General features: G+C 33.8%; 1 protein-coding gene across 3 annotated transcripts in view; it reads right to left on the bottom strand.

Moving 5' to 3' along the window:
* The window catches only part of ADGRF5 (adhesion G protein-coupled receptor F5), a 139,082-nt gene that overhangs the window by 15,055 nt on the left and 107,424 nt on the right, over positions 1-16,603 (bottom strand). For all 3 annotated transcript variants that reach the window (XM_023503026.2, XM_023503027.2, XM_023503025.2), the window contains exons 11-15: positions 13,756-13,920; positions 11,471-11,680; positions 8,012-8,224; positions 6,036-6,191; positions 2,072-2,280 (exon numbers count right to left, since the gene is read on the bottom strand). In XM_023503026.2, coding sequence (XP_023358794.1) covers positions 2,072-2,280; positions 6,036-6,191; positions 8,012-8,224; positions 11,471-11,680; positions 13,756-13,920 — 953 coding nt within the window. The remainder of the gene's footprint in view (positions 1-2,071; positions 2,281-6,035; positions 6,192-8,011; positions 8,225-11,470; positions 11,681-13,755; positions 13,921-16,603) is intronic.

Raw genomic sequence — 16,603 nt, 5'->3', positions numbered from 1 at the left:
GTGACTATAGTATCTTTGCCAAGAAAACCCCAAACAGAGTCACAAAGAGTCAGATGTGACTAAAATAATTCAACAACAAATCCCAAGATACTCAAGAATGCTCCTAGTTGCAGAACAGCTGGTGATCTGCATTGTTGAAAGGAACTTCTACATCTGGAGTTCCTTTTCCTATGGAATTAATACTGATGAAATCATAGCCCTGGTCAAAATAAGTATAATATCTGGTGTTTATACAGTACCTCAAGATTTACAAAGTACTTTCATATCTCATTTGATCCTCACAAACAACTATTATAGACTAAGATTCCTTTTTTATAGATGAGGAAATTGAGGTTCAGAGAGGTTGTTACTTTCTAACAATGTGTGTGTGTGTATATATACACACACATATGAATATGTAAAGGAGCCGAGTCCAACCCAAGACTCTCTGCTTTTAGTTTTCACTATGAAAATTTGTACTGACACTTCTTCTTAGGAGTAATTAAAATCATCATGAGATGGTCAATATAGATGAATTCTAAGAGGGCCTTTTCTTTATTTCTCCCCCAACTTTGAAGAAATAGTAGAGAGAACATCTGTGATTAAAAAAAAAAAAAAAAAGTTTCCCTAATAGAAAATTGTCTTTGGGGACTTATCAGAAATGAATTTCATTAGATTTTAAAGAAGAAACATTGAGTTAATCAACATGAGGGATCTTATCCTTTGGGATTTGTACATGTTTATGGAAAGGCCACATGATGAGCTTGAAAAATATTTCAAGGTCACACCACAAATGAACCTCTTCTCTCTCAAACTACTTCTCTGATGGGTCACATTGATTCATATTAGTTTTTTTGCATTTTAAGTTTTATCTATCCTCAGATTTTTTAAAAGACAAATTTTTGAGTCTCATGAATTAAAAAATAATCCATACCTCTGACTGTATGATGAAGACAAAAAGAAAGGTTTCTTATGTACCAAAATATGTATAGTAGTATGTTTTATAGTCATAAAGAACTGCAAACAAAGGAAACACCCATAGTCTGAGGAATGATAATTACACTATAGTCTATGAAGGAAGTAATAATAATTATTATATATGTGAAGAAATATAATAAATACAGAATACAGAAATATATAAGAAGACATATAAATGGATGCAAAGTAAAATAAGAAGATCCAGGAAGATAATACATCATTGCTACCACAATGGAGGTAGAAAAATCTATAAGAACAAAATGTTGCTTTATAATTATAATGATGAAGTTTGATCACACAAAGAAATTGAAAAAAAAATGACTCCCTCCCTGCTTTGAGTAGGGATTATACGGAACATTGCACATATTATCAGTACTGGGAAATATATTGATTAATTTTGCTAAATGACTTTCCATCCTCTCCCTCTTTTTTTTCTTATTCCTGATTACAGTTTACAGTTCTGGATAGCAGAGTGGGCAGAGGGGATATACTTGGAACTACTGGTGATATTGAAACAAAGTTATTAATAAAAATTAAACCAAAAAATGGATCAATCAGATTCTCTTTCTTCCAGGGAACCTTTGCCAATATTTCTCCAGATATAGTCAGAGAATGACGATTATATATGTATGTGTATGTATATGTATTTGTATGTATATATGTACACACACATATATGATCACATAGTTAATGTCATATTATATATATGTATATATATATATATATATATATATATAAAACATGGTCACAGTATATACACACATAAAATATTTCATGTAATATGGGCACATTTTATATATATATATATATTATGAGGATATTATATGTGTATAATATTGGTAATATAAATAATATATATCATATGTGCTACATCATATAATGTTACATATAAATAACATAATATAGACTTAATATATTATAACATAATATATAGCATAATGATAACATATTATAAATAAATATACATAAGCATGTAATTTATGATTATAGAATAGCAAATTGGTAATTGTACAATTACACATACAATAATTACATCTAATATGGAAATATACATATACATGCATATATATATACAACAGACATATGCACAATATATGTAAAATGTGTAAATTACCTTTGCCAAGCCAAGCAAATTATTGATTGGTGCAGCAATGCAATTGTTGCTCTTTACTTTCCATGTAGAGCCTTCACATATATAAGTGATGGTTCCACCCACTCGATGGTTTGACTTGTTAGGAATCTTTGAAAACTGGCACAATTTCTGAATCATTTTCCCTGGCTCACCATTGCCTATGATGGGATCTTGGCAGGTGATGTTCTCCTCTGTAGTGGAAAGAAAATGAAGCCATGGGAAAAAAGGAGTAGACCCCAGAATGGTCTTTGATAAAATAATGATATTTGTCAATTTATTTCAATTTCATTCAGTAAGTATTTGTTAAATTCCTGCTATGTGAAAGGTGCCATGCTAGATACTAGAAATACTCTCTCATCATTTCTTCATCTTTGAAATATCATTTTTTCTTCTAGCTCCAATCCATTCTAAGAGTACTGGTCTGGATTCAGGAAGACTCATCTTCTTTAGTTTAAATTCATGCTCAGATGCTAATTGTGACCCTGAACAAGAAATCTTGTTGGCCTCAGTTTCCTCATCTGTAAAATCACTTCAGTATCTTTGCCAAGAAAACCCTGGCAAATAGGCGAGTTGGACATAAAGAGATGGACACAATTGAAATGACTGAACAACAATAACAACAACAATTGCATAAGGAATCATACTAGGCACTAGGATTCCATTGGAGTTTTTAGTATGATCAGTCAAATTTTGAGTGCCTCTTTGGTCCTCTTTCTGTTGCTGTCACATAATAAATGGAGGACCAAGTGTGTATACTTAGGGTTTACAAAATCATGCCAAAATGCAATTCTCCCAGTGCTGGACCACTTCATGGATAGAAGAGTTTCCAAAGCTCTCATGTGGTCCAAAAGAAATAAGAAGGATGGATGGATGGTGCAATGAATGGGTCTGAAGTCAGAAAAACCCAAGTTCAAATCCAACTTTAGAAACTAACTAGTCATGTGATCCTGGACAAGTTACTTAACTTTTGTCTGCCTCAGTTTCCTCAACTATAAAATATGGATCATAGTAACATTTTATGTTATTGTTTATTATGAGGATCAAATTAGATAATATCTATAAAATACTTTGCAAACCTAAAAATGCTGTGCGAATTCTAGCTTTTAGTAACTGTAAATATGGTCCTCATTACAAAGACAAAACCAAAATGGTCTTAAGTTGGTTAAAATATGTCATCTTATAACCCGATTCTTATACTTGTTCTCTTTTTTTATATGTGATTTCTCTCTCTCTCTTTCACTCACTCTAACTCTGTTTTTTTTCCCTCCCTACTTTGCCTGTCTCTGTTCCTGTGATGTCTCTTTCTGTGTATGTATGTGTATGTGTCTCTCTCAATGTCTCTCTTTCTCTCTCTGCCTCTGTCTTTTTTTTCTTGTCTTCCTCCTGTCTCTCTGTCTCTTTCTACCTCTCTCTCTTTTCCTCCCTCCCTCCCCGTCCCTCTCTCTGTCTTTCTCTGTCTCTATCTCTGGATATGTTTTTGTTTCTGTCTAGCTCTGGCTCTTTTTCTGGCTCTATTTCTCTCTTCTCTCTATTGCACCTCCTACTAGCCCTGATTCTGTTTGTTCTTCCTTTCTCTTCCTTCCTCTCCTTTCTATGCCTCTCTTTGTCTCTTGGTTCTTTGTGTTCTTCTTTCTATTTTCCTCCCTCTCTACTAAAGTTATCTTGAATTTTCTTTTCTAGGTGTTTGTTGTATTTCCGGAGGGTTGTAGACAGCAAGGACTTCTTAATTTTTGTCTTTGTATCTTTGGTGTATTGCACATAGAAGATGCTTCATAAATGTTTAATATTGAGCTGAGTTTCATAATAACAACATTCTTGTCCTCAGGAAATGAAATCTAATGGAAGAAGTATGAGTAGAATGTAAAAAAATGGAAAGGAAAAGGTCTAAACTAAAATTTCCTAAATTGTGGGTGACAACTCCATATGGGGTCATGTTATGGAATGTAAGGATAGTCAAAAATTTGGCAACAGTAAGAGGCATCCATTTTTGCAAAGATTTGATTATGTAAAAATAATTAAGCATATCTAGCTCATTAGGATGCAAATTTACTTTCATCTTTAATAAATGGCAAAATTATATGTATACCAAAGAATTGTTTTAAAATAATTTTTATATTTATTGTCAATAAATATTTGGTTTGTACACAGATTTTATAAATCTATATGTGATAAATTTATGTGACCCTGGGTCACATAAAAATTTCTTGGGTGAAAAAGGGTTATAAGTGAAAAAGTTTAAGAAACATCAGTTTAGAATAGTGCTATAAAAAAATATGAAGAGGGATCATTTTCAAGGATCAAGGAAGGTTTTATGGAGAAGCTGGAATCAGAGCTAGACTTTGTAATATGGAAAAATGTAGAGAGAAAATATTTTAGTCATAGGGGATAGGAAAGTGGAGACAGTCTACATATAGCATGATACAAGAGAGGATAGGAGAGAATGGATCAAGTACATTTACTGAAATGAAGGAAACTGAAAAATACCAGTCAGAAAGGTAAGAGGAGAATGAGGAAGGAGTAGAATTTTCTAGAGACAAAAAGAAAAAAGCATTAAGGAGGAGGGTGTAGTCAGCAATGTTACCTGAAGCAAAAATGTTAAGATTTGTGAAAAGACCACTGGATTTGGCAACTAGTTAACTGGAAACTTGAGAGAGAGCAACCTTAGTAATGAGAAAGATACAGGCTACAGGGGATTGATTGCCTGAGTGGATGGTAAGGAAATAGAGATAGTGACTAATAACTGCTCTTCCTAGAAAATTAATTTGTAGGCAGAAAAGAAAAATGATGCATCTCTATATTTGCACATATAATTAAAAACCAGTGTAACAGAAGTTGGTAATTTTTTTTTTATCAAAAGCCTCTCTCATGCTTTTCTTTATATCTTGAAATGTTTGCATTTGTTGATAACTGTCAAGTTCATAATAAAAAAAGACAATTTAATTTTAAAAGATTTAAGACTACAGACTTAAAACTGGAAATGATCTTAGATGTTATTCTCTTCAGTTTCCTCATTTTTGGAAGAGGAAACTGAAAAACCTAGATAGAAAAAGGGGCTTGTCCAATGTACTCCAAAAGGAGTAAGTGGTAAAATTAAGATTTAAATCCAGGTCTATTGTCTTTGAAGCAAATGTTCCTTCTACTACAGAATTCTGTAGTAGAAAAGAATTTACTAGAAACAAAAGAATTAAGATAGAGAAAAAGAAAAATATCCATGAAGCAATGATGTAGAAAAGATGGAAGATTTGGAAGACATTAGCTTTGTCAAGGAGAAAGGTCACTTCATTTTTTTAACATAGGAAGGTAGGTTGAGAGGATAGGAAAAGACATAGAACAAGAAATCTTAGGCACAGAGAAATTAAATGACTTGCCCAAGCTACAGAGGCATATAGAGAGATCTGAAATCAGGATCTCTGACTTAAAATCCAACATTCTTTCCACCATTTCATGTTTTCTACCCTCTACTCCCATCCCAAAAGATTTCAAAGAAAAAAAAAGAAAATAGCTATGAAGATACTGATATATTAATGATTTTGTGAATAAAAGATAAAAGGAATGGTTACCTACTATCTTCAGCTATGATGGGATTTGGGGGAAAGTTCATTATCTGAATATCAGGTGATTTTCTATAATCCTGCTCCAGTGTCAGAGTAATTGGGCAGGTAGGTAGGTTGCTTTAGTCACCAAAAATCTTCTATCAATAACATGCTTCAACTCAGCACTAACTATATTCATTGATTCACTCATTGATTCATTTATCCATTGGTCAAGCATTCTATTAAGTGCCTACCACATGCAATATATTTTATTAGGGAACAAAAGAATAAAAAGAGTTAAAATCAATAGTTGTGCCCTTTGGATTAAAGTCCCAGCAGTGTTATGGAAGTGACAAGAAGCTGGCTCCAGGTGAACTGGCTGTGGTTATAAAAAGAACAAAATGAGGTCTTACCAGGGACTAAGTGAAGAGTCACAGGTGCACTCTGAACTGATTCATTGACTAAATTGATGAAGGTACAAGATGCCTGAACTGTTTTGGAACACCAGGCAGTTGTGTTTGCCATTAAACTGTATTCATAGCAGACTCGGTTTCCTTGAACTTCTTTTGCTAAAGAAAAGGAGATTTACAGAGATTCACAGTGCAGCCTTGAACATGAACGATGCCCTTCCATCCGAGAGGGATGGGATTTGGTCAATCATCACCTCTCTAAAACGAAACACTTGCTCTAGCCAAACTATTTCCCTCACCATCTCAGGAATATGCTGATTACTGACTCCAAACTTTAATTTACACTATCTCTCCTATTGCAATGCTCCTCTCTATCCATTTGTCCTACCTAAATCACTTTCTTTTTGAGGGGGTTGCAGATGGAGTTTTGGACTGCTGCTTTCATTGGTAGTGGGAATTCCTGGTGCAAAAATTTCATTTATAGAAGTGAATCAGCAGCCCATCAGGTAGAGCAGAATGAGTACTGGTTCTAGAGTTAAAGGTCCAGGTTTGAATCCAGCTTCTGATGCCTTTGTAACCTTAGGCAAATCATTTAATCTTCCTGGGCCTCAGTTTTCCCATCTGTAAAATAAGAGTGTCATTCCAGCTTTAGAGCTCTTACTTAAGAGTAAGAAAGTTGCCTGGAATGCTTAGAGATGAAGAAACTTGCTATTATGCTTAAGAGGTAGGTCTTAAAGTTAGATCCTCTTGACTCTAATCCTGATCTACTATTTATGATCTTATTAAAGGACCTATTAATCCCTACCTCCTACATGAGGCCTTTCTTTGTTCCTCAGGCCTACATTGATATACCTGCCCTTGGAAGGCAGAGGTCATTTATTTTCTACCTTATAGGTAGTTCAATGTCAAAATGGAAAAAACACTGGGCCTGAAGTTAGGAAGACGAAAATTCAGATTCAGCCTGAGACACTTACTAGCTGTGTAACTCTAGATAAGCCACATTCTGCTTCAATTTTCCTATCTGGAAAATGGGGACAATAATAATACTTAACTCCCAGGAACGTTGTAAGGCTAAAAATAAGATAATATTTGTAAATAGCTTTATTCTTATTACTATATTATCACTAATATGACTATCATAATTATATTATATTGTTATACACTGTTGTATGATTATGATTAATATTTGATTATCAACAATTGGAACTATTAGTTGATCCTCATTAATTATAATTCAAATCTTTTAGTAAGTACTGTGTTAATAATGATATTTCTTAACTATTCTATACATATACATCTTGTTCTCCAAATGGATTTTAAACTCTGAATCTCAGGCTTCTTTATATCTCCTCTCTTCAAATGGGGAGACTAAATGAAAAACCTACTTGAAAGTAAGGAATGTTTCATTCTTTACCTTGGTATCCCCTGCATTTAACACTGTCTAATATATAAGTGCTAAATCAATGCTTGTGATTGAATTAGAAACACATAATAATTGGTCTGTAAATACTTAGTGAATAAATAAATGGCATTCTTGAAGATCTGAGAGGCTTTTCCATTAAGAACTTTTAGAAATATGAGATTTTAGAACTAGAGGACTAGGAAGATTACCCAGTCCAACCCCCATCATTTTATAAATGGACATACCAAAGTACATAAAGGCAATCCCTTAAACTGATTTTTGGGTTAGATTCTTTGCAGGGGAATTGCTCTATGCTGCACAAGCCTCCAACATAATAAAAATTTGCCTATGGTTGACACAGAGGGATGCAGTGATAATACCAGGTCAATGAAATAGATACTCTGGTCTTCATTCCATCTAGATATGTAGCAAAACATGATGGTACCCAAGGATTATGGAACCTATTATCATTGCTCTTTTTTCTCACTTTCCTTGTTGTCTTACCACTATCTTTATGTACTGCTTATATCCATGTGCATGAAGCAGTATGATCAGATGATGTAGTAGTTGCTCTTACCAGCAGGAAAGGACAAGCCATCAATTTGAAAAGTAACTTTGTAGTCTGTATCCTCATTTATGCAACAACGTAAGTGACAGATGCCCCCACAGGGAATATCAGCTTCCAAAGGATCCAGCAGGATGTCATGTTTCAGAGGCAATGGGTAAACTGTAACATTCTTTGTGGCTATGCTGTATGAGCTCTTATACCTAAATATGCAGTGATAAACCCCTAGATGGAAGTAAACAGAGATAGGCTATTAAAAAAAAATCAACTCAATCATTCTTATGCTAAGGTTCATTCTTATGATAAGGTCTATTATCATTGTTGATCACATCCCATTGGATAAATTTAGGAGGAAAGATACATGTGCATCATACAGTTATCTCTTCCACATGACAACTTTCCCCATTGTTGTTTTGATATTTTGTGGATCAACATAAAAAATTAAAATTTCTTTTTTTTTTTTGGTAATTTTTGGAATTTTGGAGGAGTTTTGCACAAGCCACAGACAACATGTGAAGGGCTATCAAATCATACAGAAAAAGTTTAGAAACTTAGAAATGCTTAATTATATATATAGTATTGTATACTATCAAGCCAAATTTTACAAGAAGGTACCCTATGAAAGTAAAAAAAAAAAAAAAAATCCAGACTTTTTCTCTGGTACAAAGGGAAAGCCAAAATATTTTACAAGGCACGGGGGCTCCATTCCCTTAATACCTACAATGTGAAAAAGATAACTACTATAATGATGATTTGACATCTGATATTTACAAAACAATTTAAAGTTTACAAACAACTTTACTTATACATGATGTCTCGAGAGACTTAGTTAAGTTTTAAGCTATGGAAACTTAAAGCTTTCATAAATTTAAGAGATCATCAAGATCTTTAAGATGTATTTCCTCATTTGAACCTTGAAGCAGCAGTGTGAAGCAAGTATTTTAATTATCATTATCCATGTTTTACAGATGAAGAAATTGAGCTTCAGAGAACTTAAATGACTTCCCCATATCTATATAGCTAATAAGTCAGAAGTGAGATCTGAACTCAGATCCCTTGACATCAAATCCAGTACTCTATCTCTAATAATATAATAATAATAAAATCACTCTAATTATAATTATAATATCATGACAAATTGGTAAAAAAATAATTAGAAATGTTCAAGAAATAAGTAAATATCAGAGAGCAAGAGTAAATACTGACTGGAATCATCAACTACAACTGAAAGCAGCTTATTTTAGAATAGAACCTATACAATTTCAAAGATCCACGAATAGAACCAAAAGCTCTCCATGGAAGCCATTTGTATGAATTCAATTAACATTATATTGCTAAAGTATCACCCAAGAAATGTCTGAGTTATTCCAAATAGTTTGCAGGAATAGAGAGATATTATAATCAATGTAATCCCATACTACAGAAGGGTCATCTTTAAAGGATTTGCATTTAGTTATCAATATAGAGCAAGTAAAGAGATGGTAGAAATTGTGCATCATATAACTGCAGGTTGTAAAATTTAGCTCCTGTCAAATATCTAGCAAGACACGTTGGCAATAATACTTCAGTTACTCATTTTCCCTCATTCACTGACCCACCATAGTTCCCCAGACTACAAAGAGAGACTGTAAAATATTCTACAGAATTCAACCAACACAGGAATTAGACCATTATCATGCATTGAAATGTTGTCCACCATTGCCTATATTTCTCTTTAGAGAAAGAGAAAGGATAAGGATTCTAAATTCTGTCTGATTCCAGGAGAGTGCTCCCATCCAATTGGAAATATGAATCATCCATAGCCTCTTCTCTGGTTACATAAATTTATACTAAAAGAATAAAACCACATCTTAATTAAAATTGATTCAAAAAAGCCTGAAATACAATATATTAATAAATGTCACCATCCCACATCATAATTTCCAATTTACATAGACACAAAAACTTTCAATGCACATAGACCTGGCTTGTGGAATGTGATGAAATACATTCCATCCTTTTTGGCCTATCTGAAAATGGACTGATATGAAGATGCTTCAGAGGGACAGAGGATAAATTTGCATCCTAATACTTTTTTTTTTCAAATACAAAATACTGTTATCAACCTGCGCAACAGTCTGTAGAACATTGAATACATAGGAATAATATCAGGACAGCAACTTGATCCTGGACTGTTTTTATCTGAAAGCTTGATGGAACAGGATAGTAAGATGGTGCATTGACTACAGAGCCAGGCCTAGAGTCAGGAAGTTCAAATCTAACCAGAGACAGTTACTAGCTGTGTGACCCTGAGCAAGTCACTTCACTATGTTGACCTCAGTTTTCTCATCAATAAATGAGCTGGAGATGGAAATGGCAAACCACTCTAGAATCTTTCCTAAGAAAACCTCATCAAGAGTTGGACACAACTGAAATGACTGAGCATTGAGAAAGATTGACAGAATGAGATAATAAATATAATTACTCATCATATTACTATAATGCTTTATAGTTTGTAATGCGCTTACCTCATAGAAACCATAAGAGGTTGCTATGTAAATATTATTGCCCCCTTTTATAGATAAGGAAACTGAGGCTAAGATTTTCTCAGGGTCACATAGCAAGCAGATTAGAGAATTAGGCTTGGAACCCAAGTTTTCTTTTAGCTGAATGCAAAATTCAGCAAATTATACTGTGCCACACTTATTTTTTAAAAGTACCTTTCTACAATGATTTTAAAGAAATGCATTGTAGACATTGTAGCCCAAATAACTGTTTAATTGATGACTTGTCTGTCTTTCATTATCTGGGGGCAATGACTATGGCAATGTAAAGGGAAAGAACAACAAATTTGAAGACTGGATAATTAATATGAACAAATTTGACCCTTAAGAACAGATATAAGAATTATACCTTCTTTATTCTAGGCAGCAAGGTGGTGTTGTAGGTAGAATAACACACTGGGAGTAAGGAAAATATAAGTTTAAATCTGGTTTTAGATACTTATTAGCTATGTGACCCTGGTTAAGTCATCAGTCTGCCTCAATTTCTTCAACTACAAAATGGGAATCATACCTCTGAAGATTGTTGTGGGGATCAAATGAGATAATATTTAAAAAGCATCTGGAACATAGTATTTAGGCATTTAAGAAATATTTATTCCTTTCTCCTTGCTATGCAGAAGTGAAATATTAATTCCCTTCTCCTTGCTATGCACAAGTCAGGGACTATGGATGTGAAATATTTCATATAATGTTGGACTTGGTAATAAGTATTGTTGAATTGCTTGTTCCCCTTTTATTTTCTATTTTTTCCATCATGTGGACTATATCTCTGTATAACTACAAACGATATCAATAATAAACAAATTTTTAAAACCTTCAATAAAGTGATATTACAATAGTAGTAGTTAGCATTTATGTAGTACTTGTGTGCCACACACTTTGCTAAGCATTTTACAGTTACTATCTCATATTTGGCCTTTTCACTCACCATTCCATTCTTTTGTTGCAGTGTTTACAGTAAGCACTGATTCAGCTCTATCAGGATATCTCTTGGTGACATAAAACTTTGGATTTATTTTGGTTCCAGCTGAAGTGTTCCAGAATACAGAGTCATAGCTACTCACATCACTGATGCATTTTATGGAGAAATTCTGTCCTTCAGAAATAGCAATCTGGTCTGGAGTTACTGTCAGATTGGCTGGGAGAAAAAAAGGCAAAATACAAACAATGCCCCCAAATCAGTCTTTTTTGGTAGCATCCAGAGGAAGAGCTTCTTAAAGTAAAGATGGATACAATGAACCATCTTGTCCTTGGTCTGGACAAGATTGGGGTCCTCATTGTTCTGTTGTTTAATTAGTTTCCAGTCTGTTGCTGATGGTACTTTGAGCCACACATTTCCACCACATCCCTTCGGAACTTGTTCACTTCCTCTTATGGCTTAGAATTATATCCTGATAATCAACAGTGACAAAAGGCTGAAAACTCACAGGTGCTGACCTCTAACCCAAGTCACACTGCTAACCCACTTGTTCCTAGCATCTAGCATATATACATCAGAGCAGAGAAGAGAAAGATTGAGTGGCTAAAGAAATCCTTAACGCTGTTAGGTTGAGCTGATGAAATTAGAGGTGTTTGGATGGGAGAAGAAAAGGCTGGGGGTGAGATTAAGTAGTGGAGGAAGGGCGATAGTCATGGTATTAAAATATTTAAAGAGCTATCACAGGAAAGAGAAGTAATCTGTTTGGTCCTAGAGAGAATCAAAGCAATGAGTGAATGCTATAGTTGGACATAGGAATTGGATTTGAAGATTTCAGGTCCATATAAGGAAAAGCTCTCTAACAATTTTAGCTGTCCCCGTATGGAATAGAGTATCTCTCCAGAGAATAAGATTTTCTATGTCACTCTAAAGCATCCTCTTTTCAATTTATTCCTAACTAAACAAGAATCCCGAATAGTTTTGGAAAGAATTAATTTATTTTTATATTTGGACTGGGTTTTTATTTTGCCTAAATTTCTACTCATACTGAAACTCCCACTCTCTCCCAAAAAATCATCTCATAACAAAGAAAAAAGAGGTATGGTAGTAAAGGATTGGAACTTGAGGGGATATCCACGAATTGAAGAATGGTTGAACAAATTATAGTATGTAAATATAATGGAACACTATTGTGGTGTAAGAAATGATGAAGTGGGTAATTTCAGAAAACACTCTGATGGAGAGACTCTATGAATTTATGGAGGATCATCAATTTAGGTCAACCAGGGTGTGTAGTGGATAGAGTGTCAGGCATGGAGTCAGGAAGACTCATCTTCCTGAATTCAAATATGCTCTTATATATTTACCAGCTGTGTAACCCTGGACAAGTTATTTAACCCTTTTTCCTCAGTTTTTTCACCTGTAAAATGAACTGGAGAAAAAATGCAAACTATTCCAATATATCTGCCGAGAAAATCCTAAATGAACTCACAGAGAGTGTTAGATAATGTAAGAACCATATTGCTTGAAGAACAACTGTGAAAGACTGAGTTATTTTGAGTATTATAAATATTCAAATTAATTATTAAGGATCTATGCAAGAAGATATTATCTACCTCCAGAGGAAAAAACTGATGAATAGAAGTACAGATTGTATGATTTTACCTAAATGTGTATACATGAATATCTATGTTTAATCGTGGCCTTTTCTAGTGTGGGGGATGGAGAAAGTAAAAAAAAAAAATCACAGCAGAAAATAAAATAAGAAACAAAATGCAGAAGGAAGTATTAAAAGATAGGATAGCCTTAATATGGTGGTTAATATTTATTACTTTTCAAAAAAAAGGTAAACAGTGTGAAATGGAGGTTCATGGTTTCATATTGAATCTTTTTTAGGGTTGTGCTATATACAATGGAATTTTTTTTTCATTTACATTCAAAATAAATAAAAAAAGAAAAAAGAAAAGAAATTCAAATCTGATCTGATACCAAATTGATTGCTCTTTTCAATGTCAAAGACAAGTTTTAAATTTGTAAACTCCACCATTCATACCATTATACTCACCACAAGAGAGAATCCAATCCCTTCTTCCTACACCTGAAACTGTGACTTGATTCATTGTTACCTGGAACATTTTTTTTTCATCTGATATTATGGAATAGTTTGTTTTTTTTTTTTAATGAAATCAATGATGTTAGGAAGGACATACTTAACTATTGGTGCAAAAGACAGTCATTACAATTGGCATGAAGAGTTTACATTGGAATTCCCACCATTCCAAAGAACAAATTCTTACCCACAGATGTAAATGTGACTTTTATCTTCCTGTTGCTACTGGCTCCATTGCCACTGTGGAAACTGCATATGTAAAATACCTCTGTCCCAGCTGACCCACTTAAACATTGGGTACCATCAGCCTTGATGGTATGTTTACTGCACCCGGAATCTGTGGAGCTGATTCCTATAAAGAAACAAATATATGGCAGTTACTAATGACTGTTTCATTGATTTAATTTGAATAGAGGAGAGGATTGGACCTTTCATTCATTGTTATAGGGAACTCCTAGATGAAGAAATTTCCTGTATCACAGCAGGTCAGCACCATCTCTGTAACTTATATTCTTAAAGAAATGACTGGAGTGGTGACTTAACCAGGGTCACATAGCCAATTTGGGTCTGAGGCTGAACTTGAACTAAAGTCTTTGTGGCTGTGACCTGAGCTCTCTATTTGCTATATGTATTTTTGATTTGGATAAAAGGGGAAAAAATAAATTATATTTTGAGATTTTTTTTGTATATCCAATCTTCTAAGGGGAGAAAATATATATTGGTTGCTTTATTTGAATTTTAATAGTCCCTTTTCTTATTCCTACCCTCCCAGGGGCTGCTTAAATTTTTGCATACACTTTTTTCTTGACAATAAGACTCAGTCACTAATTTTCCTATTGGGAAAAAAAGATCATTGAAAAAGGTGCTTACTCCAATGGCTCCTTCTTGCCTCTAGGATGAAATATAAACTTCTTTGTTTGGCTTTTAAAGCCTTTCATAACAGCCCCTTCCTATCTTTATAATCTTCTTACTCTTCTCTCTAGGACTCTGATGTCCACTGGCTTCCTTATCATTACTTGATTCTGATCATTTGTACTGACTGTCCCTTATGTCTGGAATTTTCTCTCTCCTCATCTCTGTTTTCAAATTTCCTGAGTTTCCTTCAAGCTAAAATCTCATTTTTGTAAATCTTTCCTGTTCTTCTTCACTTCCCTCTGAGTCTTCTAATTCACTGTTTGTACCTAGCTATTTGTATGCTGTCTCTTCCATTACACTTTGAGCTCTTGGAGCACAGGGAGTATTTTTTCTCTTTTTCTTTGTATTCCCATGCCTAACACATAATAGGTATTTAATAAATAAAATAAGAAATATTGGATATAAAATAAGAAAATAAGACTCTCATCCCTGTACCTGTTCCTAACTCTTTCTACCATAAGGAACTATCTTTACCTCTACCAGTTTTTTTTTTCCCCAATTTTGTTAACCAAGAAGGTATAGTTGGTTCAGGTGGCTGGCAGCTGAAGGATGAAAGAGGCAAGAATACCAGGGCTACTTATCTCATTTGTCTCTGTCCCTCTTCTCTAATTCTATGGTTTTGTGTTTCTCTCTAGCTGTCTCAAGGTCTATCTATCTGTTCCTTTCTGACTCTGGGTTTGGAGTCAGAAGATTTGAGTTCTGGTACTCCTTGGCTCCCTACCTGTGTGATTTCAGGCAAATTGATTAGCTTCCCTATGGGAAAAGTATCAAGAGCAAAAATATACAAGTTAAAAAATCTGTTTACCATTTACCAAGTGGATTGGTAAAAGAAGGACCCAGAAATGAGAAATATCATATCAGACTACAGAAAGTAGAAAATAATAATCATTAACATTCATATAAGCACATTAAGGTTTAAGAAGGGTTTGAACTAAGGTTTTCCTGCCCAGTTTTCAAGCTGCTATGTCAAATTTCCACTGATGAATACAAAGAAAGATGCTTTACTCTGACTTCCTTCCTAATCTTTTGCCAAGGACAGGGAAGAGAGAAAAACATCTCCCCACATCTGGATATGTCTTTGGTATTTGGCAATTCCCCTCTGCCCTATTAGCCCTATCCTCTTCCCCTTAAGGTTGTTGCCATTGTCACTCCTGGAGTCACAGACCAAATAGTTCTGGCTTTGGACTATACACTATCATGAGAATCATTTGGGGAGGATTTTGGAAGGCATTCACCCAGTGCAGGAATCCTCTTTGTTATACCATAGTTGGGAAAAATCCACGGTTATTATTCCAAACTTAAGAAGTCATACTATTTTGTTGTCATAAAAAGACATACCTGATAGATGGTCATTCAGTCCTTATCTGCTTCATTAAATGTCAAATTCTACTTTTGAATGGCAATATATATAAGTAAAACTATCAAAGGAAACAGAATTAAGTATAGACAGACTAAAAAGTGGACCTGGAATAGATGGCTAATGCTATTTTCAGAAGAAAAAAAGATATATTGAATTATTATTGTTACTTTTTCAACAAAAATATAAAAGGCAATTTGCCATAATAAACAAAGAGCAGGAAGGATGGTAGAGACAGATTTAGTCTATAATTTGTTGCATAATTTTAAAATAATTTGTATTGTTTGTAATTAATATGTTTATAATAAATTTTTAAAGTGAATACTCTTCATTATATCAAGCCTGAATTCGCCTTCCCATTGATCACACTTGAATTCACCAAACTTTTATTGTTTGCCTACTACTTGGTACCATGATAGGTTCTGAGGATAAAAAAAAAAAAATGAAACAATGCTTGCCCATAAAGAACATACACTTTGTTCTTAATGGTATACAGAAAAAAAAACTACTCTTATTTCCTTACTTTTAAATATTTGATGGCATTTCTCATAGCCTTCGATTTAAATTTTCTTTTCTAGATTAAAAAACTCCAGTTCTTTTAACCTTTCTTCATATAATATTGTCTATACCCTGACTCACTCTGGTCTACACTATCCTAATATGGCTCCTAGAACTGAAGATAATGTTGCTGATATAGTTCAAACTTAATAAAAATAAGTGGAATGATTGCCTATTTTTTCATAAATTCTATATTTTAATTAAT

The sequence above is a fragment of the Sarcophilus harrisii genome, chromosome 4 (genome assembly GCF_902635505.1).
Source record: "Sarcophilus harrisii chromosome 4, mSarHar1.11, whole genome shotgun sequence".
NCBI lineage: Eukaryota > Metazoa > Chordata > Mammalia > Dasyuromorphia > Dasyuridae > Sarcophilus > Sarcophilus harrisii.
Note: the sequence above shows the minus strand (reverse complement) of the source record. Positions and strands in the feature narration are given on the sequence as shown.